Source organism: Mustela putorius, unplaced genomic scaffold (genome assembly GCF_011764305.1).
Source record: "Mustela putorius furo isolate JIRA1106 unplaced genomic scaffold, ASM1176430v1.1 tig00000179_pilon_pilon_pilon, whole genome shotgun sequence".
In the NCBI taxonomy this organism is placed as follows: Eukaryota; Metazoa; Chordata; class Mammalia; order Carnivora; family Mustelidae; genus Mustela; species Mustela putorius.
This window is the reverse complement of record NW_025421305.1, coordinates 1,497,158-1,522,378: the sequence shown is the minus strand read 5'-3', so window position 1 is coordinate 1,522,378 and position 25,221 is coordinate 1,497,158. Positions and strand designations below refer to the sequence as shown.

General features: G+C 37.1%; 1 protein-coding gene across 6 annotated transcripts in view; it reads right to left on the bottom strand.

Moving 5' to 3' along the window:
• The window catches only part of DIAPH3 (diaphanous related formin 3), a 499,636-nt gene that overhangs the window by 197,507 nt on the left and 276,908 nt on the right, over window positions 1–25,221 (bottom strand). For all 6 annotated transcript variants that reach the window (XM_013047223.2, XM_013047224.2, XM_004775321.3 and 3 more), the window contains one exon: window positions 15,679–15,808. In XM_013047223.2, coding sequence (XP_012902677.2) covers window positions 15,679–15,808 — 130 coding nt within the window. The remainder of the gene's footprint in view (window positions 1–15,678; window positions 15,809–25,221) is intronic.

Sequence of the window (25,221 nt, the reverse complement as noted above, 5' to 3'; positions counted from 1 at the left end):
AGCTGAAGGCAGACATCGAACCAACTGAGCCACCCAGGCACCTCGGGATATTCCATTAATTTTTAAAATCCTCACGGGATGATCATGAAGTTGACATTGCTATTACCCCATTTTACAGATAACAAAACTAGAGTTGAGTGAGTGAAAGTCAAACAACTAAAAGTAGTGACTTTTTCAGACTTCATTTTTAACTGTTTTTCTCTCCAGAGATTTTATTTTTACAACTGCTACCTATCTGCCAGTAACAGTGTTTAAATACACAGATGTGGCTTTCACACAATGACTGTCTTTTTGTATAATCTTGCTTCGTGCAATCACAAGTAATCCACATGTGGCTAAACTCAGGGGACTAGATGTAAGCACTCTGGATGGACGGCTGGATGACAGATAGATATGCTAACATATTTTTAAATGAATGTTTCAACTTAATGTGTTCATATACCATGGAACAAAGGCACGTACTTAAAATACCGTTAGTCCACTAATCCAATTTACTACACATACATGTCATTTTGGGGAAATACCTACAGAAAAGATGAATAAAAGTCGAAGAAACTCCAATGTAACAAAAAACACCAGGCAAGGAAGGGAACATAGGGAACACACACTGGAAGGGAACACAGTTGGATTCTTTCTTTCCTTTTTTTTTTTTTTCCCCCGACACCTAATACAATGTTTCAATAACTATCCTATCAATTCTCTGATTTGTGGACACCAGTTGGGTAATCTTCCACTTCAATTCTGACAGGAAGTACCTAGAGTTAATGCAGACTCCATGGAGTTTAAGGCCTCAGCCTCAACAGACTGCCCTCACTTCAGAAAACAAACCCAAGACCTAGAGATCACCCATAACCCACACTTTGATGGACTGGCTAGAGTCAGGGATTTCCATGCCCCTCCTCCCACTTATTTTCTGTCATTTAGTGTCTTACAGAACTCAGGAAAGCACTATATCTATTACAGTTTTAATATAAAGGATGCAATTCAGGAACAGCCAAAGGGAAGGTATGCATACAGCAAAGAATGGGGGTAGGGAGGTAGTACAGTTTCCATGGCTTCTATGAATATACCCAGTGTCCCTGTTCCAGAGTTCTTACTGAAGCTTCATGACATGAAGACAACTGATCAAATCATTGGTCAGTGGTGACTCAACTCTATCACCAGCCCCCTTCCCCATCCCCCAGAGGTCAGACGGTAGGCTGATAATTCTAACCCTCTAATCACATGTTTGTTGACTCTGGTGACCAGCATCCCATCCTGGAGCTATCTAGGTTCCTCCTCTCTTACCCCATCTGCCCGAGTCATCTCATTAGCATACAAAACACATTTTTATCACTTAAAAAAGTCTAGGTTTTAGGTCCTCTATACCAGGAAACTGGAAAATGACCAAACACGTATTTCTAATATATCACCTGGATATATAGAAGTACATGTCTGGAGAAAAGGCAGAACCCCAGTGACTGTGAGGTGGTGTTTAAAAAAAAAAAAGTAAATTTTTTGATTCATGAGTTGTGCTGCTCAGAAGGGTCTAACAACCCGATGTGGGCTGCCCTCTGAAGAGCCATCCTGGTGAGTGATGAGCACTTCCCAGGGCAATTAGAGAAAGGCCTAAGAAGCCTATAGGAAGTGATCCAATTATTTGTTTCCTAGCAGGTCATTGTGATTTGAAGCAATTTCTCACTGGCTTTATTTTCACATCAGTGAAATGGGAAGAATCTTACCTCCTATTTTTAGCTTATAAGCATTTCATAAAAGATCAAATGCGGTAACATAGGATAAAGAATTTTTTTTTTTTTTAAGAGAGTGCATGATGCAGTGTTACTCTTAGCACTCAGTAAGAAATGAAGAGCTTAAAGGCTGAAAGAAGTAATAGCAGACTCAGAGAAAAAGTAAAAAGAATCATCGTGATCAGGCCAGGAACAGTGTTGTAGAAGTCACTCTAAAAAGGGAAAGTTGCTAATTGGAAGGATAAAATATTAGGACTGTTTGGGCATATTCAAACATTTAATGGTGACGTGATAAAGAGTAAGCAAGTTGTCTTTAAAAATGCTTCTTGCAGTTACTCTACAGTTAGAAACCCCACTAAGCCATTATTTATGCTTCATCAGCTGTCTCTGGTTTCATTATTTGTACATTATGGTTAAGAGGATTTAAGAGTAAGTAACCAACTTTCACTGGTTTTTAAGTAAGGACCAAAGCACACTTGTGAGAGAGAAGGATGTGAGCAAATTGTAGGCTAATCATGTCTGGGCCATCCAACAGGGAAAACCAAAGAATATATAAGAACTTCTTCGGTGTCTTTCTTTTTCAGCAATTCTATTTCCACAGATAATTCCTTTATACATCTTCAAACATAATTTTAACTGTACTGTTTGTAACTGTCAAGTTCTTTGAGCTCAGTGATTATATATATATATATATATATATATATATATATATATTTTTTTTTTTTTTTGTACTAGAAATCCCAACTACAGCAGAGTTTTAAATTGTACACCCTCAAAGAAGTGTTAATTTACTGGTGTCCTTGTATGTGACCTGTGTATGAATTTTATCTTTCAACACTGTCACATTCCTTGACCAAGAAATTAATCTTTTTTATTCTCTTCCATTACTTGTAAGTAACAAAACACAGCCGTCCTCAAACAGAGTTGACTAGATTATTTTAAGGGCACTTTCCACGTTTGCATTTTACTCAGTTAATATTCAATCAATGGAATGTCTCTCAGTCACCTCAGATGTCACGTGTATCAGCCCCTAGGCAACCGCCAATCTGCAATCTCCGCATCCTGGTGAACAGCAGAACCATGAACTGTGTTTCTGCCTTCTCCACACTGCACTTAGGAGTTTCCAAACACTAATTTAAACATGGCTTCAAGTCAGCCAGTAAACTGCTTTCAGGACATCTGAGATCCACCCACAAGCTGCCTTGACTATTTCTTGCTCTGCTGCTACATTTTACTCTAGAACGACACCCTGCTTTTTAGTTTCCCTCCCCCCCAGCCCCTCTTCATGCACTCTGTCGGTACTGACACTGGAAAAAATGTCTATTTGCCTTGTCTACTGCACCCCTCGATCAATCCTACTCAGACATAATAAAAAGGGTCAAAAAAATCTAGCTAGGCCCCCTAGTGAGGTGCCCTCCCCACCCATCATACCTGGTAATTATCTCTATCTTTGCAATTACTACACTCCATTACTTTTATCTTTGTGTGTGCCTTCCTCTCCCAAATGACCACAAATTCCTTGAGGGAAGATACCATATTTTATTTATTTTTGTATCTTCAATTACATAACATACTGCAGACACTCAAATATTTGCTGAAGGAATGAATTTTGGCTTTAGCTTTCACCTCTTGAGGTTAATAGAGTAAATATCTAAAACCTTAAAATTCAGCACACAGATTTATCTTCAGTGCCTTGTCATTATGATAATTATGCATTAGAGGTATTAAGTAAAAAAGTTAAAAGTCACAACCATAAGTGTTTAAGTTTAAAGTAAAGTATAGACTTTCTGTAATGCTATGGCCTCTGCCATTTGCTAAGATTTCAAGAAAGGAGAGTAGAAATTACGTAGGCCTATGTAATTTTTACAGTTAAATAACAATCCTCTGTGAATATCTCCTGGAGATGCTGGTTATTATTTTATAACAAGCATCCTAAGAAGTGTCACATTCATTCTTACCTATCATGAAAACATTCCAGGAAAGGCGATCTCTTTAAAGAAGGCTTACACAACTTATTACCATTAAACAATTCAAACCTAAATGAACCATTTTGTACTCATAAACACAGTAGTTTTGAGAGGGCAACAAACTAGGCATTAAAGCATTTCAGGTTCCTGGGCACCTGGGTGGCTCAGTGGGTTAAAGCCTCTGCCTTTGGCTCAGGTCATGATCTCAGGGTCCTGGGATTGAGCCCTGCATCCGGTGCTCTGCTCAGCAGGGAGCCTGCTTCCTCCTCTCTCTCTGCCTACTTGTGGTCTCTGTCTGTCAAATAAATAAATTAAATCTTTAAAAAAAAAAAAAAGGCATTTCAGGCTCCCAATCAAATAAAGGTATTTTATGAAACTCTAAGAATATTTTATAAATGCAAGTTAAAAAAATAAATAAATAAATTTAGACAAGATGGATAAAAACCTCAGCAAATTTTAAAAACCTCCACATTAAGTGGGCCTCTAACAAAAATCTAAGTTCTAGAATAGCATTGTGAGACCCATGATTATTTTGAGAAAACATACAACTGAAACCGGAGGACAGAAAAGCACAAACTCAAATCGCCACAGACAAAGGTAAACTGAAAGAAGCAGTGGGGAATGAAGGGTCAGTTATCCTCATCAAGCCCTGGCCTTCCTCTGCTGTCTTCCTTCCATTCCTTCTCATTGTTCTCATTCTTGATGGGACCCCTGACACTAAATTGTCCTAACTTGCATTTCCTAATTTACTGTACTATATGCAATGAGAATTTTGTGGTTATTTTATTTTTTTAACATCATGCTAGAGAATGGCCTATGTCTACTATGGAACCTGGAAAGAGGAAAGGTAGAAAGCAAGCAGAGGTGAGAGGGTGAACGCAGCCCAGTGCAAGGGCCTAGCTCAGGTCGGTTTTCTGAACCCTCCACTTCCTCCCCTGCTCTCCGATCTGGCGGAGAGAAGCAGCCTTGTGCTCTACAATCATGAAGAGAGTGTTAAAGGTCAGTCAGCTTTTTAGAAACCAGTAGTAGTGGAGTGCCTGGGTAGCTCAGTGGGTTAAGCCTCTGCCTTGGATTCAGGCCCTGATCTCAGGGTCCTGGGATCAAGCCCTGCATTGGACTCCCTGTTGGGCAGAGAGCCTGCTTCCCCCTCTCTCTACACTTGTAATTTCTTTCTGTCAAATAAATTTTTAAAATCTTAAAGAAAAAAGAAACCAGTAGTGGTAGTAAAAACAAACCCTTCAACAGACCATGTTTATGAGATTTTGAAAATTCCTTCTTAAAAATAAGATGGTCAAGATCACAGTAAACGGGACACAAAAGAGGTCCATCCTAGAGACAACTGTCATGTTATTCAAAACACTCCCTCAGGATAATGCTTTTGTGTGCATGTGTATGGGAGGGAGATGTTACCATTTCTACTGTATCCTATGGTAAATATTAAATACAGATTGGACGATGTGCAAATTTTAAGATAAACTTCTGCATATGACTACAAGAGACCACGCAGCCTAACATGTCCTAGACTGCATTATCTCTAGACCTGAAAAATGGCAAATTTTTCCTCCAGCCCATATCCTTCCGCTGAACGCCAAATGCCTATTGAACCTTTCTTTAATATTTCATGGGCATCTTAAACTCACATTTTCAAATTGGAACTCATCTTTCTCTTTGTTTTTTTTTTTTTTTAAGATTTTATTTATTTATTTGACAGACAGAGAGATCACAAGTAGAGAGACAGGCAGAGAGAGGGGAAAGCAGGGACCCTGCTTAGCAGAGAGCTAGATGTGGGGCTCCATCCCAGAACCCTGAGATCATGGACCCCAGCCAAAGGCAGAGGCTTAACCCACTGAGCCACCAAGCCGTGCCACATTTTCCTCTTTGAATCTGCGTCTACACCTCAGTAAACAATTTGTGTTATGACTCCTCCTTCTCTTATACCCAACACACCCACTCATAAAGTCCTGTTGGTTCTACCTTCAAAATCAGAATATTTCCCACCGCTGTTGCTCCCTCCTTCTGGTCCCAGCAAACATGCTTTCCTCCCTGGATGATCCTTACACCATCTAAGTGGATTCACTGCTTCTGCCATTGTTCTTCTGGATTTTTCCCCAAAGCAGAAGCCAAACCAATCCTTTGAAAATACAAGTCAGATGTCAATCTTCTGCTCGAAACCTTTCTAATGCCCCCCCCCCCCCCGCCAAAGTAAAGTCAAAATCTGTCTAACGAGGAGTCCTGTCTTACAGAATCTGTGACCTTTCTGACCTCATCTCTCATGCCCTCCCTCTGCTCCAGTCTCACCTGCCTCTCTTGGGACTTCTCTAGGGCTCTACTGACTAGCATGCTTCTGACACCCAGATTGCCTTTCCTCCTCCTCCCACTTCTTTCACATTTTTTCGCAAAGGCCACCTTCTTTCTGGGGACTTCTCTGACCACTCAGCCTTAATTGTGGGGAAAAAAACAAAACCCTGCCCTGGAATTCCAGAGCTCACCATATGACATAATACACGTGCACTTCTTCCTGTGGCAGATGTTCCATAAAACATCAACTTAGAGCAGACACTTTTCTTTTATGCTCACAGCCCTATCCCGTCTTCCAAATTGTGCCTGGACAGAGGAGGCACTCATGAGATGGCTCGTAAAAAAACAAAGGCGTCCATCTTATTTTTTTCACTGTCAAATTCAGGTCTGATCCTTATTGATGCAAATGCCTAGCATCCTGTTTGCTACACCGTGAGAATTCAATCAACTTTTTGGAAAGACTTCTTTCCTTGTAAGGTCAAAACATACCCAAAACCACAAATGAGCACTAATACTTTTTTCCTTTACATAGTATGACAGACAGGCTGAGAAACAGGACACATGTGCTTACATGACAAGAGTCCAACTGCTGATCGGTTTAAATCTATATCTGAAGATGACCTCTTCTGAGGGGAGGGGGGAAGATTATCCAGAACCTATTATCTTTAGGTTTTTCTATGTAGGCAAAGAAATATCTTTTTTGATGTTTCTATCACTTGCAACATCTTTTTTTTTTTTTTTTAATTTATTTGACAGAGAGACCGTGAGAGTGGGAACACAAGCGGGGGAGTGGGAGAGGGAGAAGCAGGCTTCCCACTGAGCAGGGAGCCCAATGTGGGGCTCCATCCCAGGACGCTGGGATCATGACCTGAACTGACAGCAGATGCCTAACGGCTGAGCCACCCAGGCATCCCACAACATTTTATCTTAAGTGTTCGTTTGTATTTCACATTTTCATGTGGAAATGGAAAACATTTCCAACTAACTAATTCCTTAATAATTCCAAGCTAGTAAATCTATTTTTTAAATGACATGCAAAAGTTTCCAGAAAAAAATAAGCTCCCAGTTGTTGAAGAGTTGTTGGACCCTAGCTACTTTTTACTGCTTTTTAATAGTAGAAGCCCTCTTTCAAAAGAAATCTTTTTTATCAAAGTTTAAAACAGGAAATAAAAATAGTGACTCAGGCTGCAGGAGAGGAAGGAAAGTAGAACTCATTTTCCAAATTCCTTTCCCTATGCTAGGATGTTCAACCAGTGAAAATGCATTGTGCTGTGCACTTAAGATATGTACAATTTCCTATGTGTATATCGTTCTTTAATTTTTAGAAAAGTAAATAAATTTTTCAATGACACAGATCCACGAAATTCAAAAGCTTACATAAGTTTCAGGCAAGACACAGTCGGGATCTGTTCAAATAACTATTGAGAATACATGTTAAAATGACATAATTATATTATTCACAGAGACTCTTGCTTATCACAGAGACTCATGTTTATCTGCATTATTACTGACGAAATAGGCAGTTGTGGGTCAGTAAGAATCACTGAAAAACAACAGCTACAACTACAGCAAATACAGAGAATATTTACATAGTCCTTATGGTGTGCTATACAACAATTTAACTATTTGCACATATTAACTATTTGCACATATATACATACAACTATTTATTTGCATATATTAACCTATAAGCTTACAACAAACCTCTGAATGAAATACAACTATTGTTCCCGTTTTCAGGTAAGAACACTGAGTCCCAATGGGGATAAGGAACTCATCCAAAGTTACACCTCCAGCAATGGGCAGAGGTGGGGTTTGCACCCCAGTGGTCTAACTTCAGACTCTGTGACTGTAACAACTTCCTCCATAATATAACGTCTCCAAAATCTCAAGGGGATCCCATTTTTTATTTTGCCCACTGAAATTATTTATTGGGGTTATTGTAATTATCACCGCTTGTTAATGAAAATTCCTTACCTTCAGAGGCATATGATGGATTTCAGTTTTAAATGCTTTAGTATTTGCATGCGATGATGAAAGAAAAGGGTATTTCAGAAGCTCACCAACAATAACCCTTAAACACCAAAACATTTCACGATGTAATGCTAGCTGCTTTCCATATGTATGTCGATCTGTGTAACTGCTTCACCATTTCGTGACACTCAGAGGGATTGGTGCTACTTGCATGCAGTTATGGGAGTGAGGACAAGGACGACTACAGGGAGTTGGGTAGTAGCCCTCTCACCCCCGAATCCATGGCCACAAAGCACTTCAGCATGTGACTTATTTGGCAATAGGATGTCTGCAAAGAATATCAGTTAAGAATCTCGAGATGAAATCACCCTGGATTTAGGGAGGCCTTAAACCAAATGACTGGTGTCTTTACAAAGAGAGGTGAGAGATAGAGACATGGAGGAGAAGAGGACACCAGGGGTTGCTGGTAGCCACCAGAAGCTATGAAAGAAGCACAGGATGGCTCTTCCCTGAGAGACTTCAGAAGGAACCCATGCTACCAACACCTTGAGTTCAGACTGCTGTATTCCTGAATAATTAGAGAATAAATTCATACACTTCTACTGGTTAAAGGAACCTAGAGTGTGTTCATCCGTTATGGCAACCCTATGAAGCTCATACAACTATTATTTCAAGACTCGGCAAGTCACACACAGCCTGGTTTCTTGGGAGCAGCTGGCAGATATGCCTGTAGCATCTGAGCCCCCCCATAGCACTCCACCCAGCTGGTGACATGGCGGCCTTGTGAGCAGCGACATTCAGCAGATTGCAGTGAGGGAGCGTGTTTCATCCCCTGCTTAGGCTTCCTCGGAGCGCACAGATTTGTTATGGTAAGCTATCCTTCAGAACGCTCTCATTCTGAAATCTTCTTCCATCCGCCTTGTTTATAATTTCCCACTTCCTGTTGCAACACTGAGGGGCCGTAAATACTGCTTTGTGGCCAGCCGTCTAGAAGAGCTCTGAGACCTTGCTTGTCACTGTTGATTCTGTCCTGTGACTTGATGTCCTGTGACTTGATGTGAGCTATGGCTCATAGGTGACACTGACGGAACTGTTCCAGTAGCTATTTCAAATCCGTAGCTGGCCCCACATCTGCAAACACTGTAAACTGTTAGCTTCTTGAAAAGATTAATGCTGTATTGATGCCACTTTCAGTCTGCTAACCTCCAAAAAGATATAGAGGTCTTCCTGATGTGTTCTTCTTCTTCATCATCATCTATCAGCCCCAGCAGCAGCCGATTCAGGAAATGTTCTCAGCTCAGTATCTCAAAAAGCAATCTTTAGCTGGAAGTGTAGTTCCTCCATGCCTAGTGTTCTTCAGCATCAGTCTATAGACTCCTTAATCCTTCGAGGGACTCTGGTCATGCTCTTTCTACATTCCATTACGACGCTTTTCAAAATAGTTGATATTTGCACAGAACAACAGTGCAATACAACCTTACATGCGAGTCTCTGATATAAACTTTTGACGCCAACCCTATAGAGCTAATCCCTGGAAATTAACCGGGAGAATTTAAGTAAAATCCTCTCCAACAGACAACTTGCACCTTGTGGCCTACTACATGTATTTTTCATATATCTTGTAGCTACCTTGTGAAGGACCCAGTTATATATTTCATGCTACCTTTTTATGTTAGAAGTGTTCATTTGAATAGAAAATTTTTACAAATACTGCCCTTTTAATACATATATGCAAACCTATAGAGTTACATTTTAAAAATAAATTTATCATTTATTACATTTGGCTTGTTAGTGACATTAAAATTATTCTACAATTCTTAAGTATGCTAACTAGATCAGTACAGATTATCCAAATAGATTATTGAGACCTAATTACACAGGAGTCACAAAGTAGTTTCCCAGACATAACTTGTAACTCTACCATCTAGCCGCAGAATCAGGTTACATAGGTAGGAGATAGCAAATGTTTTCATTATTTCTACAGGATAATGCAAAAAAAAAAAAAGTACAACCATCCATCCACACTTCCCTTTTGGAAAAGAGTCAACGGATAATTCAGAGTATTACTAGCCTTTACTGGCTACTTGCTTATAATAAAATTACAACTATTAAAGTAGCAAAACAGAGGTAGGTGGTAAAGAAATATATATATATATATAGGGATGAGTTAAAAAAAAAAAGAACAAAAACTTAATATACCTGTGTAAACAAATGCATTCTAATATAAAATCTAGGAGATATCATAGATCTAACTCTGAAATTAAATGTGAATATTCATGAATATATTTATTTAGATTGCCTCAATATTTCCTTATAATGTGCGAATTTATGTTGCGTCTGTTCAAAAAAGGAATTGAAGCATAATTGTAATTTTATAAACTCATGTGGTAATTCATGGTTTGAACAAGAACCTTTTTTCTTTCTTTTTTTTTTCTTTTTTTTTTTTTTAAAGATTTTATTTATTAATTTGACAGAGAGAAATCACAAGTAGACAGAGAGGCAGCCAGAGAGAGAGAGAGATAGGGAAGCAGGCTCCCTGCTGAGCAGAGAGCCCGACGCGGGACTCGATCCCAGGACCCCGAGATTATGACCTGAGCCGAAGGCAGTGGCTTAACCCACTGAGCCACCCAGGCGCCCTGAACAAGAACCTTTGATGTTCCGAAACTGCTTACTAGTGAACACCTAACACAGCAGGGCTATGACTGTTTCTTTAAGTGATCTGATCAAATAAAACAACATTCTGTATACACTATTCTACAGCCGAAAAGCTCTAAGCAGGAAAAGTGCCTTAAGTTATTCTATTAATGTGCTAGAGATGCATCCCAAATGCCAAGGGCTGGGTAGCTTAAACAACAGAAACTTCATTCCTCACAGTGTTGGAGTCTAAGATCAAGGTGTCAGTATATTTGGTTTCTTCTGAAGCAAGAAGATGGCCTTAGCTTATAGACAGCTACCTTCTTGCTGTCTCCTCACACGGTCGGTCTGCATGCATGTGAACCCCTGGTGTCCATCTATCCAAATTTCCTCCTCTTATAAGGATACAATTCACACTGGATTAGGGCCTACCCTAAGAGACTCGTTTTACATAATCACCTCTTTAAACACCTATTTTCGCATTCAATCACAATCTGAGATACTAAAGATTAAGGCTTCCAAATATGAAGGGCTTAGGCACAGGCGGACAGAATTCAGCTCCTACCAGAATACATTTTTGTGCCCTTTATTGATAATTCAGTTAAAGCAATACCTTATTTGGTTGTCATCTCTCAATTATTTTATTTTAAATGCTCCCCCACCATGAGCTTTCGAATTATTTCACTATATTGGCAGAAATGCACACAAATGAGTATTTTCATAAAACTCTAATATCCTACAGTTAATTTGAAATGCCAGATGAATGATTTATCTCACAAAATTAAGAGGCCCCAACCTATGACCTAACATAATGTTATTTATGTTATTAAGTCTGTCACACAATGAATATTTTTATGTACTTAAAGTGCACACTTAATGTCTAAAATGCAATTGAATTAACAACTAATCCTGAATATTCAAAATATATACATCAAACTAATAAATTTTAATTGGCATTTTTAGAAGTGTAGAGTATAAGAAGGTTAATGGGAGCCTTTGAAAATGCTTTCTGCTTGTTAGAGCACATGAATTTGAAATTTTAAACACTATACATTTCCAGGTGGCAGCCACCTGGAAATGAAGTGTTCTAAGTGCTCACAGTAGGTGAATAAAAGATAAACATTTGGTATTTAGTAAGCCATTTATCATAAAATGTTGATAAGTCATGTGGCACTGGAATTGGAGATGTATTTGAGTAGACAAATATTTGGGTCAGACCAAGGAGTTACTAGCCAAAAGCAAACAAACAGTCTTAAAAGCAGAGATGTCAATAAAAGGGAGAGGACAAATATCAAATGTAAGATATCAAAGAATGCTCCCAAAAGCTAAACATGTGGAAATGGAAAAAAGTGAAAAAACATTAGAAATGGGGAATCATTAAATCCACTCTGACAATACACCAAAGGCGGCCCATTCTCTAGAAGCTAATTCCATCTACAGTAATTCCAGGAATACTCTCTAATCTAGACTCTGAGTTCTTAGACAGTGGTTTAAGATTTTCTGGAAAGCCTATGAATTTATCCTTGAAGAAAGACTAGAGCCCACTGAAACTTAGGTGGCGCTTCCCAGAACAACCAAGAAAAAAAAGCCCCAGAGGGAAAAATGACATTTACTCTTAAGCTGCTCTATGAGGGAGGGTATGAGGCAACATTCTAGACCACAGCTTCCCGTAGATTTAACTTAGAATCTACCACACAGCTCGCAGCTGATGTGAATGAAAGCTGTAAAGAGACAAGGTGAATGAAAACAGGGATACCAAAGAAAGGGTGCTAGGAAGGATTTTCTCAAGTAAATAAAGTTTAGGGAGGAGAGGTAATGGCTGTAGGAAAAGAAAAGCACATTTTATGGGCCTATTGTGATCTATGCGTGTGGGTGTGGCTAAAGATGGCAAGAATGCTGTTGGATATGCAAGCATGGAGCTTAGGAGGGATGACAGGGGTAGAGATCTGTAAGTCATTAATGAAATGATGGTATGTAAACCCTTGGAAGCTGAAGAGATCACCTCAGGATTTATGGCAAGAAAGAAAAAGAAGGGCTCAGTATTAGACTAATAACACAGGCAATAGTTAGAGGCTTCATTGAAGAGGAGGAAGAATAAAGGACCCGGAGAATGTAAAAGGAGCCAGTTAGGACAGGAGCTAGATGCCAGTGAGCTCACCTGTTGTTACTACCAAGACAAGGGCACAGTTTCTGACACCAAGTAATCACACAACACCTGATTATCAAATGAAGAAGTGAGTTCTAGACTGGACTTGCACAGCATTCCTAGAATTTAGACTCTCTAGGGAAGAAGAGAAATATATGGCAGAGATACAATAACCCTGAAACAGACAGGGTTGAACAAGGTGACACTGTAAACTTGCCTCAATTAACTCCCCAAATTCTCCGAGTTTTGTCGTATTTTCTATTCATTAATAAAATACCATTCAAGGTTAATCATGAAGCTGGTTATTGTGAAATAATCAATAAAACCTTCACAGATTGGGGTCCATTAACTTCAGCTGTTTAGACAAGAGAACAATGTATTCACCCTTCAAAGACCAGGAAAAAGAAAAAAAAAAAGAAATATTGCAATGGTATATAGAAATACAATAATGACCCAAAATATTTTCATTGAAATACAACAGAAAAGCTGTAAGCCATTATCTCTTAGAAAAGAAGCAGCCCTAATGAAGTAGATTTTTGAAAATTGTCATACGGGTAAGCTCATTAGTTGCAATGAAAGATCCCCCTGCTGATCCACGAGGACTTAATGGCCAGGATTTTGTTATGTCTCAAAAACAAAGGTACTTTTTAATTCATGTGATAGCTCACTGAGGAGACTTCAAATATGGAAACTTTTAAATGATGATATATAATAGAAAAGCACTGAAATTTTCCAAAGCAAACATAGGCTTACTTCATCCAAAACTATTACATTCATTCCTCTAAAATCTCATTCATTAATAGGGTAATATTATCACACGAAGAAATTATGCTCTACAATCACCTACACTATGTAAAAAAAAAATCTACATCATCTATATCTATCTATCTCAGTGATGGCTTTTCCATTTCAAATATCTAGTTGGCTGCTCCCGGTGTAACACATTCATGCTATCTGCTGACCTATACACATATGCATGCCTCCATTATAACAGATGGAAATGAAAAATCTCGAAGCCCTAGAATGCCCCAGTAGAGACATTAAAAAAGAAAACAAACATAAGTATCTAATTATCAAGCTACAGCTCTACAAGCCCTTATCAAAGTTAGTTTTCAAAAGCAAAATAATAAAATATTTATACAGAATTTTAAGTACAATTAAGTGAGTCAAAATAGATAAATGATATTTTAAAAACTTAATTTAGAGCACCACTGCTGGAAAATAAATTCTATACTAACACGTACATCTGAAAGAGAAGTAAGTTCCAGCTCACCGTTCAGCTTTAGAAACAGGAGAAAAAGATGGTGACATGGTCAGGAATGCAAACTGTTATTAACATAAAATGCTTGCATGGATTTAATTCTTCCCAAAGACATAATGTTGATATAAACTATTACTCTACTCAGCTATCTTTTCTCTAGAAAAAAAGCTTTCTCTGTGTTTCAAGACTTTATGTATAACTTTTTCATCTATTATTCTTTTACTTATCATGCTTACCATGCATCACTTTCAATTTCCCCACTTTCAATTCTCTTTTGGCCCATATACTTAAATTTTATCCCCAAATTTCAGAAATCTCATTTTAGAGGCATTACCTTCCCTGAATTAATGAATCAATCACTCAAAAGCTATTTTGAGTATTACTGAGTTATTTTAATGTTCTTTTTCCTCTGTGCACTTTTGCCCTATCTCATTGTTTAGTATAAAAAAAAACTTTATTTTCCCTTCCTAAATTCCATTAAAACACTTACACCCATATACATGTACACACACACGGTCATTATCTTCTTATGTCAAGGACATTCTTAGGTAACACAAGGGCAAAGTAAATCATTCCAACATGATTACAACATTAGCATTCAGGAGCAAAAAGCAAAGTAAAAAGCTTATTTTTGGTCTTAAAAATCCAGACTAAGTATTTCTAACTCTCCCCTACCCTCCTTGCCACCTCAATATATTGGCTGTGTGAGTTACATACTTCAAAGAAACATACATCTCAGGAAAAACTGTCAAAGAACATCTCATCCAATCACATGGCCACTCTGCAGATGGAGTGTTACGATCCCCATTTTATGGAAGAAACACAAGGAGTAGAAAATGACAAAAGTAATTTTTTTTAAGGAGTAGTCACTAAAATGGGGGATTGTGGTGAATTATTCTTAAGTTGAAAAGTTCTAATTTTAGGAAGACAATAAACAACAAACAACACAAAAATAGTCTGCCATTTCTAATGACCAGTTTTCAACACACTGACAATACAGCTATCCCACCATTTCAAATGAGTTGTCTCCCAAGAAGTATGTACGTCGGTGCGCATATATTCATAGAAATGTGTATGCATAAATTGGTGGTTGGAGCAAGTAAAATTTTTACCACAGAATAGGATATATAAATAAAAACTGGAATCTTCAAGTCATCAAAAATTGCATTTAAATCATACTATGACTATTAATAACAGTTCCTGTCCTATCCTAACCCTTTGCAACCTGATCTAAATCCAGTAGGGACAGAAGCAGATGAGATAGCTGGGCATTAGAAAGGACTGAAGGGAATTTCTAGCTGTTTGGTCCCTACTAGGACAAAGGATGCAGTCTCTACCTTCAGTGTGGGTGGACACAGATTTAACTTAGGCTAACTAGGCACATTGATTACTGGGGCTTAGCCCAGACACAATGATCCTCCCCAAGTGAAGGATCCTGACTCAAGTAAGCATTACCATGGTTACAGAGGAGGCAGCTGAGCAGCAGAAGGAGGGGCTGGCAGGTAGTCATAAGGTTTAAACTATACAACTACCTATCTTTTATATTTTAAAAACATATTTAAAATACAGAGGCAAAGTAGCAAGTATGTTCAAACAAAAGGCGTTACTTTCTGTCTTGACGAACTAACTAAAGACCCAGAGCTGTGAAATGTTTTATGTGAAAGCACAAACCTTTACTGGCTTTGTCTAAATGTTCCAAATCATCCACAAAATTCAGGATATCAGGGTACTTTTCTTCACATACTTCCACCAGAAAATGAAGTAGTGTTGTTTTCTGATCTGCTGATTTTGTGTCTTTTAGCTAGATAGGACAAAAGGGAGAAAAAACAGTCAAAAATATTTTGGTAATCTGTCTACTTACCTAATGTTAATACTGTATTTTGTAGGTAAGAAGTAAATGAATTGTAAAATTAGTCAATTCTATTTCTGAATTGCAAATGTTTAAGTACTTGAAAAGCTATCTATGGATTGTTGTTTGAAGTCATTAACATTTTTTGAAAAGAAAGTATAAGCTTAATCCAATCTATTATGCAACATTTTATGGGAAAAAATACATGATAAACACTTAGGAGAACAGAATAATCTGTAAGTCTATATAATAATAGTACTTAAAACAATCCCAGACATTTGTTCCTTTTTTAAATTTAAAAAAAAAATTGGTACATATTTATGACATGCCTACTAGAGGCTATAGGAGTCAGAGATACAACAACAAACAAGGTACAGAGCTGTTCCTCAAGAAGCTGTTTAGTAGGGGAGAAAACACACACACGCACGTGTGCACGCACACACACACACGTACATTTACCCTGTTGTGACAAACAGTATAATAGAAATAATCAAAAAGTACACCTCAGAGGACAGGACATCTAGAACCCTGGTAGACAGGAAGTTGTATGGATTAGGGAAGGGAAAAAGAAAATTCAAAAGGGCCGTACCACGAGCAGATGGAGCAATATTTGAAAAATGCCACACTTGAGGACGAAGAAGACACATTTGAGGAGTCTGAGTGACTCAGAAAAATAAGTGTATTGAGGAGGACAATAGAGAGAGTAGAAAGATACAAAGCTGGGAACATTGGAAAAGACCAGAAAACAGGCTTTTGATCCCTAAGAATTGGGAGTTTTTAAACTGGGTAAGAGATGATGAGACCTACGGTTTAGAAAAAGCTCCCTCTAGCACAGTGTGGATAAAAGACAAAAAACCAAGGGAAAGAACAGCAGCAGGGAAAGTAACTTAAAAACCGGTAACAACAATCCAGGCAGGGAAAGACAAGGCCCTGAGTCAGGGCAGTGCCATGGGGATGGAGATAATGGGACAGAGGGGCCATGGAGACCCAGGTGGTGCCATTAATTGAAGTAAATGGAAAGACAGAGGAACAGATTTGGGTGGAGTGCGGTGGGCAAAGAGATCAGTTTCAGTTTTGAACGAATTTGAAGCTTTTAAGTAACATCCAAGTAAAAATACCCACAAAGGATGTAGATTGATACAGGCGTAGAAAAATGTTTCTCAATCTTTCTCTTTCATTATTGCTGGCTAAAGAGTATTTTTAGGTTTTTCCCCCCAATCATGTGTACCTGTGAAATTTTAAAATCATAGGTATCCTGTGTATCTTTTCCTGTACTGTATGTATATCTATGCTTTGCATATTAAAAAGTAGCAAGATACTTTTGCTTCCAAGAACCAATTTTCTATTCCCTAGGGAAACTGTTGAGCATACCTGGCTAGAACTCAGAGGAGTATGATGACCTAGGCCCTCCAGACTGAGGAGCCTTTAGCCCCCAAAGTTCAAAAGTTGATCAAACGAACCCAAAAGGTACACAGGATGAAAGGAGATATATATTTATACACAAGTATATGATCTATTTGTAATCCTAGTTCACAAGTTATTTTTTGCATGCTAAGTGCAGTTAGAATCTTTGTCTGTGGGGCACCTGGGTGGTTCAGTGGGTTAAGTCTCTGCCTTCTGCTCAGGTCATGATCTCAGCGTCCTGGGATCGAGCCCCGCATTGGGCTCTCTGCTCAGCGGGGAGCCTGCTTCCCCGCCCCCCCCACCCCGCCCCATGCCTGCCTCTCTGCCTACTTGTGATCTCTATCAAGGAAATAAATAAAAATCTTAAAAAAAAAAAAAAGAATCTTTGTTTTCACACATGTTGAGAACGCTAATCTGATTAAGCTACCTTTTCAATCCATAATTTCCTTCACATTATCATCTTTAATGGATAAGGCGAGTAAAACTAGCAAACTTTCATAAATGTAGTCATTTTCTCTTATATAACCCAGACGTACCATAAAAGCTGTCCTTTGGTTTTATTTTTTTATTTTTTAAAGCACCCTAATAGTGAACTCTTCTATCCCCCCTACCCCCATGACAGCAGTAACTGCCCAGGGAATAGCATCCCTTCTATGGACACTCAGCTCCCAAGTGCCACTAATTACATCCCTTCTTCACCATGCTCCTCTCCTGTGAAACTAGATGTGCAGCTCGTATGGAATGTTGATTAGCCCAAGCCCCATCAACCTCTATAATTTGTAAAGCCTGGAAAGGGCTTTCCAGTACCATATATGATGCAACTAAATAGCCAGCAACTGCTAGGATTAATAGATCAAGAAATCCCTATGATCTAACAAGCAACTGGATCAATCTTGATCTTTATTCATGAGCAATAAGAATTCAGAATTATGAATTCTGAAATATAATATAGTTTATTGCATCTATCGATTTAGTCAATGTTAAGTATACAAGTCAAACAAAGATTCAAGTTATTCAGAGACCATCAGAAAGCTAGACAGTAATTCATGGAGGAGGGTGCTGGATTGGCTCTGTTACTGAAAACATCGCCTGGTTAGCAAGCTGAGAATTGGCAACAGTCTAATATTGAAAAAGTTTATCTACTGAATAGTAAATGGAATCAAAATTCTCCCATCCTTTCAGAATCTGTATTTAACTGTAAGACAAAAGAAAAATCAAATTTCCAAATAAGTAAAATTGAATGTAAATGTAATAAATAAGAAGTTCAGATAAGAAACAAAGATGGCAACCAATTGTTGATAACATAGTGTCTCATTCACAAACTGCTATGTGGCTTTAAATTCCAGGGTGGAGAATCTTCATTCAGGTCCTAACATTCTCAGGAAAAAGTACACAAAGGTATTCTTCCTGCCCCAATTACTCTATTCCTCCCTTCCCTGCTCCCAACAAGTCTCTTTATAAGAAAGAATGAGAAAAGGTCACCTTCTAAAAGGTGAATACACAATGGAATATTTATCAATGTCTTAATCTACATGTTCAATTTTTTCCCAGTTTTTGATAAATATGTACAAAAAAAGGCGCATTCTATTTCCTCTAATTACTCATACGTAATCAGCAACTGAGCTAGAAGAGTAAGGAAAGCTTGGGGGATGGGTCTAATTTTGTTGAAGAGAACAGTTCACCTCAGTATACTTTGTAACACTAACTCTTGGAAAGAAAACGAAGCTAAAATACTTGCTTTAAAAATTCGTTTAGTTTTAAAAAATATGCTTTATTTAAATTTTAACAGACATTGCTTGACAGGCTTCCATTTGTTTTATTGCCAAGAGATGTATCTTGTTGATGAGTAATCATGGCTGTTAAGGAGAATTTCTTATTTGTATATTGTTTCTTTGAGGTACATTTAATGCAGCATGGATGTCAAATAAACAAAAAGATGGATGGAGTTTCTTCAACTGCTCTGTTCATTCCAGACAAAATAATGTTAAAAGAAGATCCTGTAATAAATCACGGCCTAGTTGTCACTCTGGAGTAGAATTCCTTTGTAGTTACAATGCAATATTTTGAAATATTTTTAAGCTATTCAGCACAAATTTGGATCACATCTAAAGAATATCCCATTGTTTTAATCACAAGGAAAATTCCTAAAATAAAAACTGAGTAAACTTTGGGTGATCCTCAGAATCCAAAGGCCCCTTACTCTAATGACACTTAAATCATAAGAACATTGCGAAATTGGCCACTCTGCTCCCATTATTGAGTTTCTATTATCTAAGTATGTATTGAAACCAGCACAGACACTCTAGCCATGGCAGACAGTGCTGAACATAATAACATGACAAAATTATGAGAATCTGTAGGTGTCCACTGAACATTCTAGAAGACCCTAACTTGAAAATGTCATTAATACCACTGATATTGATAATGATCAATATTAATAATCAAATTAATTTTAAATTATAAATATTAACAATCGTCACTATTAACAGCACTATCACTAATACCATGACATTATTTTTTTTTAAAGATTTTATTTATTTATTTGACAGAGAGAGATCACAAGTAGGCAGAGAGGCAGGCAGAGAGAGAGAGAGAGGAGGAAACAGGCTCCCTGCTGAGCAGAGACCTCCGATGCGGCACTCGATCCCAGGACCCCGAGATCATGACCTGAGCAGAAGGCAGAGGCTTTAACCCACTGAGACACCCAGGCGCCCAATACGATGACATTATTATAGCCACAGCTCTTCTATGGCACTTATCCTGACACCAGGGATAGCCAAAAAAAGATGTATTTAGTGCTTAAAACACATAATATCTTTATGAGGAACTAGTATACCCATAACTAAAGAGGATAAAAAAGATCTGAGAGATCATGCAGCATACTCCACATCATATAGCTACTATCTGGTAGAGCCAAGGTTTGAGGACATATCTGTGTGAATCCAAAGTTCATAACCACCTCAAAGTACAGTTCCTCTACAAAAATCTTGAGTTTATTATGTGTCAAAGAAACAAATTTCTCAAAACCACAGTGGACAAAAATGGTAGTAAGACAACAAAAGAACATCAATGCAATTTAAAATACCGAAGTCCTATAACCTGCTACTTCTAGCCTGGAAAGCCTCTTAAAACTGACACCTTCTACCCTGAGGTCATCTCTAGTTCTGAGAGCATGACATTCTTTCTACTGTTTTATCTATAAATTTAATAAAATGCCACCTGAATCTTATCACTCAAACAGCGAGTCTTTCAACACTGCTAGTAGATTAGTGCTGACAATATTATACGAATATGGTTAGATGAAAAGACAGCTGTTTAACCTTTAACAGACCTGAACAAGTATATGTACTAACATGATACTCCATCTTAAATCCTATGCAGAATAAAGTGATTTGTATGTACAAAATAGTATCTCTAAATTTAAGTTAAAGGTAATTCATATAAAATAGATGTGTTAACACATACTGTTAGAGAATATATATTTTCTCAGACAAAAGGTCAACATGCCAGTAAAAACTCACAAGTGAAAACCACAATTATACAATGAATAATGTTTTTGATATATGTAACCACATTAAGAAAATAATCAGCATCCTGATTAAATTTTTTAAAAAGATTGGTTCTCTCTACAATGGAAATAAAAATCATAATTTAAATAAAATAAGATGCTTAGCATCATCTATATCACTGCCATAACTATTAATACTGATAATAAAATTTTCACAATGATTTTCAAGATAGATGGAGATCAATTGATATTAGGTAAAAAAAAGTTACTCGACAAATACTTTGTGATATTCATATATAAAAATAATCTATATTATGTAATATTCATTCAAAATGATGAAAGCTGAAACATTATTAAGCAAGAAAATGCTTTATATAATGTGGATTCCTATCATTATAAGCTGATTTCTTCCATATCCCCCCAACCTTCCCTGAATTATGTTTTAAACTTATTTCTCTTAGATTTTAGTAAGCAGAGAAACTGCAGTGTTAAAAACATTTTTGCAATGCAGTGTAAATGTTAGCTCTGCTATATCGTTCGATGTTCTGTTTGTTTATACAGTCCCCTTATTCCATGAGACATTTAAAACAGCTCACTGTTTAGTTAATATAAATGAAACAAATACGTTAATTTTAAATTAAATGGTTTACTTTTTATTTTTTAAACACCACGTTTTACTTTTTTTAAAGCAGTTTCAGCTTTACAGAATAAAATGAGCAGAAAATAACAGGGTTGTCATATACCCTCTCCTCCACACCAGTTCCCTTATTAGTAACATTTTACATTAGGTGTGGTACACAACTGATTTGATGATATTGATGCATCATCATCAACTCTGCCTTCTACAGTTGTATGGATTTTGAAGCATACATAGTATATATCTACCACTACCCTGTCATACAGAATAGTTTCACACACATCCCTCCCTCAAATTCACTGTGCTCCACTTTTCATCTCTTTCTTCTTCCCTCCCCAAAACAACGCTGGCAACCATGAATCTTTTTACAATCTTTATAATTTTCTGTCTTTAAAAAGATACATATAGTAGAAATCATCCAGTACGTAGTCTTCTCGTATGGACTTCTTTCACTTAATAAGCATTTAAGGTTCCTCCGAGTCTTTTCTTGGCTTGGGAGAGCATTTATTTTTATTACTGAATAATAATGTGTTGTATGCAGGCATCACAGCCTATTCATTCACCTACTAAAGGACATCTTGGTTGTTCCCAAAGTTCAGCAATTACAAATAAAGCTGCTATAAACATTTCTGTGCAGGTTTTTAACTCCTTTGAGTAAGTAAGAGTGTGATCACTGAATCCTATGTTAAATATATGTTTAGTATGGAGCACCTGGCAGGCAAAGTTGGTTAAGCATCTGAGTCTTGATTTCAGCTCAGGTTGAGATTACATGATCATGAGACTGAGCCCTGCATCAGGCTCTGTGCTTGGGTGGGGTCTGTTTGAACGTCTCTCTCCCTTTCCATCTGCCCCTTCTGCTCGTGTTCTGTAAAATATCTTAAAAAAAAAAAAAAAAATCTATGTTTAACTTGGTACCTGCCAGTCTTCAAACGTAGATGCTTGGTACATGCCAGTCTTCAAACGTAGATGTACTATTTTGATTCCCTTCAGTAATGTATGAGAGTTCCTATTGTACTACATCTTGGCCAGGATTTGGTCTTGGCCAGTGTTTCAAGTTTTAGCCATTCTAATATGTGTGTGGTGTTACGTCACTGTTTCAGCTTATAATTCTCTATTGGCATATGATGTTGATTATCTGTTCATATATTTATTTGTCATTTGTAAATCTTCTTCAGGGATGTGTCTGGTCAGGTCTTTTGACCCTTTGTTTTCTTGTTGTTGAGTTTCAAGAGTTATTTGTATATTTTGCATACAAGTCCTTTATTAGATGATATTTTGCAAAGATTTCCTCCCAGTCTGTGGTGTATCTTCTGTCTTAACAGTGTTTTTTGCAGAGCAGAAGTTTTTAATTTTAATGAAATCCAACTTAGTGACATTTTTCTTTCAAGGATTATGTGTTTGATATCCTATCTAAAAAGTCACTGCCAGGGGTGCCTGGGTGTCTCAGTGGGTTAAAGCCTCTGCCTTCGGCTCAGGTCGTGATCTCAGAGTCCCGGGATTGAGCCCCGCATTGGGCTCTCTGCTCAGTGGAGAGCCTGCTTCCTCCTCTCTCTTTCTCTGCCTGCCTTTCTGCTTACTTGTGATCTCTCTCTCTCTCTGTCAAATAAATAAATAATAAAATCTTAAAATAAAAAAATAAAATAATAAAAAAAGTCACTGCCAAACCTGAGGCCACCTAGATTTTCTCTTCTCTTCTAAAAGTTCCGTAGTTTGCATTTTACATTTAGGCCTCTGTCCATTTTTAGTTAAATTTTATGAAAGGCTGGAAGTCTGTATGTAGATACACATTTTTTTTTCATGTTTATGTGTACTGGTTCCAGCACCTCTTCTTCAAAAGATTATTCTTAACTGAATTATCTTTGCTTCTTTGCTAAAGATTTCATTGTATTTATGTGGAGTTATTTCTGCGCTATCTATTCTGTTCCATTGATCTACTTTTTTTAACCAATACAACAATGTTCTGAATACTGCAGCTTTATAAGTGTTCAAGCCCAGTAGTTCAGTCCTCCAACTCTGTTATTCTTCAGTGGTGTGTTGGCTATTCTGGGTCTTTTACATATCCATAGGACCATTAGAGTCAGGTTTCAATACTCACAAAATAATTCACTGGGATTTCGATTAGGATTACATTGAATCTCTAGATCAAATTAGGAAGAAACATCTTAACAATATTGAGTATTCTTTTCCATTCACATGGAATACCTATTTCTTTATTAGATCTTTTTTGATTTCTTTCATCAAAATTCTAGTTTTTCTCATAAGATTTTGTTCATATTCTAGTATTACTCTTTTTTGCACTAACATAAATGATATTAATTTTACTTTCAAATTCCAATTGTTCATTGCTGGTGTTTGGAAAGTGTTTAACTTTTTTTGTGTCAATCTCATATCTTGAAATTTTGCTATAATCACTTATTAGTTTCAGGAACTGTTTTTTTTTCCCCCCTTTTTGGTCAATTCGGGGCAATTTTCTATGTAGGCAATCATTTCACCTATAAACAAAGACACTTTTATTTATTCCTTCTCAATCTAAATACCTTTTATTTCGTTTTCTTATCTTACTGCATTAGCTAGGACTTCCAACATCATGTTGAATAAGAATGGTGAGCAGGAACAGCTTTTCCTTTTTCCCAACTGAAGAGGGAAAACATTTAGTTTCTTACCATTAAGAATGATGCTAGCTGTAGTTTTTGTATATATTCCTTATCAACTTGAGGAAGTCTCCTTCTATATTTCTAGTTTGTTGAGTTTTTGCATGAATGGATGTTGGATTTTCTCAAATGCCTTTTCAACATATATATTAATATGATCAAATTATTTTTCTTATTTAGCCTGTGGATGTAATGGATTCCATTAAGTGATTTTCAAATATTTATTCAGTCTCCTGCACCTTAATAAATCTCACTTGGTTGTGGTATGTAATTTTTTTTATACATTGTTGGTTTTGGCTTATAAAATTTTGCTGAGAATTTCTGCATCTATCTGTTTATGAGAGATATGGGCCAATAATTTTCCTTTCTTGTAATGTCTTTGCCTTTGGTACACCTATTTTATCATTAAACTCCCCCACCTTTGCCACCTAAAATCAAATGTTCACAAATGCCACTGTTTAACTATAACTATAGAGATAAGAGTGTTGCACATTTTGCATCTATTCCCAAAACACAAGAGCAATGCAGATCCTTGACAAAGAAGAGGTAAACAATAAGTTCCTCGAGGAATAGAGGATCTTATTCAATTTTTTATTTTTCATTGTTAAAATATATAAAAAGAGGAGACTGGACTAAAAAGGGATGCTTTCTAAGATTCATCTTGGGTGCTACCTCTAACTGATAGTAGCTGTCTAGAAGTACAGTATTAAGGACAATGCTGAGTCTCTGTGTTAGGGGCAAAGGGAGTTTGATAGATTAGCTATGCTTTTTGTGAGAATGGTAAAATGATAGCACAGTGTATTTGCTATTCACAAGCAAAGCCACTCTAATTCTAATGAAAGAATAATTTCAAGTTACAATGCTTAATAGCAATTAAAAGAAAACAAAGGTAATGTGAATAAAATTTATTACTTAGCAAAACCAACCAAATATTTCTTAGAAAATGCTATAGATTATGTTAATGAATGAATCAAAGGGCTTAAGAATCCTAAATAGTATCACATTGCTTTGGAAGTCAGTATTTCAGTGACTTAATTGGCTGGATGTAAAGTAAGAATGGCAGTTGTTATCTGCAAGTCTTTAGCCAAAAATTGCTTTACTTTCAAAGGGTGCCAAAATTCACTGGTGTGATTTTACCAATCCGATAAAGAATAAAAATCTTTCT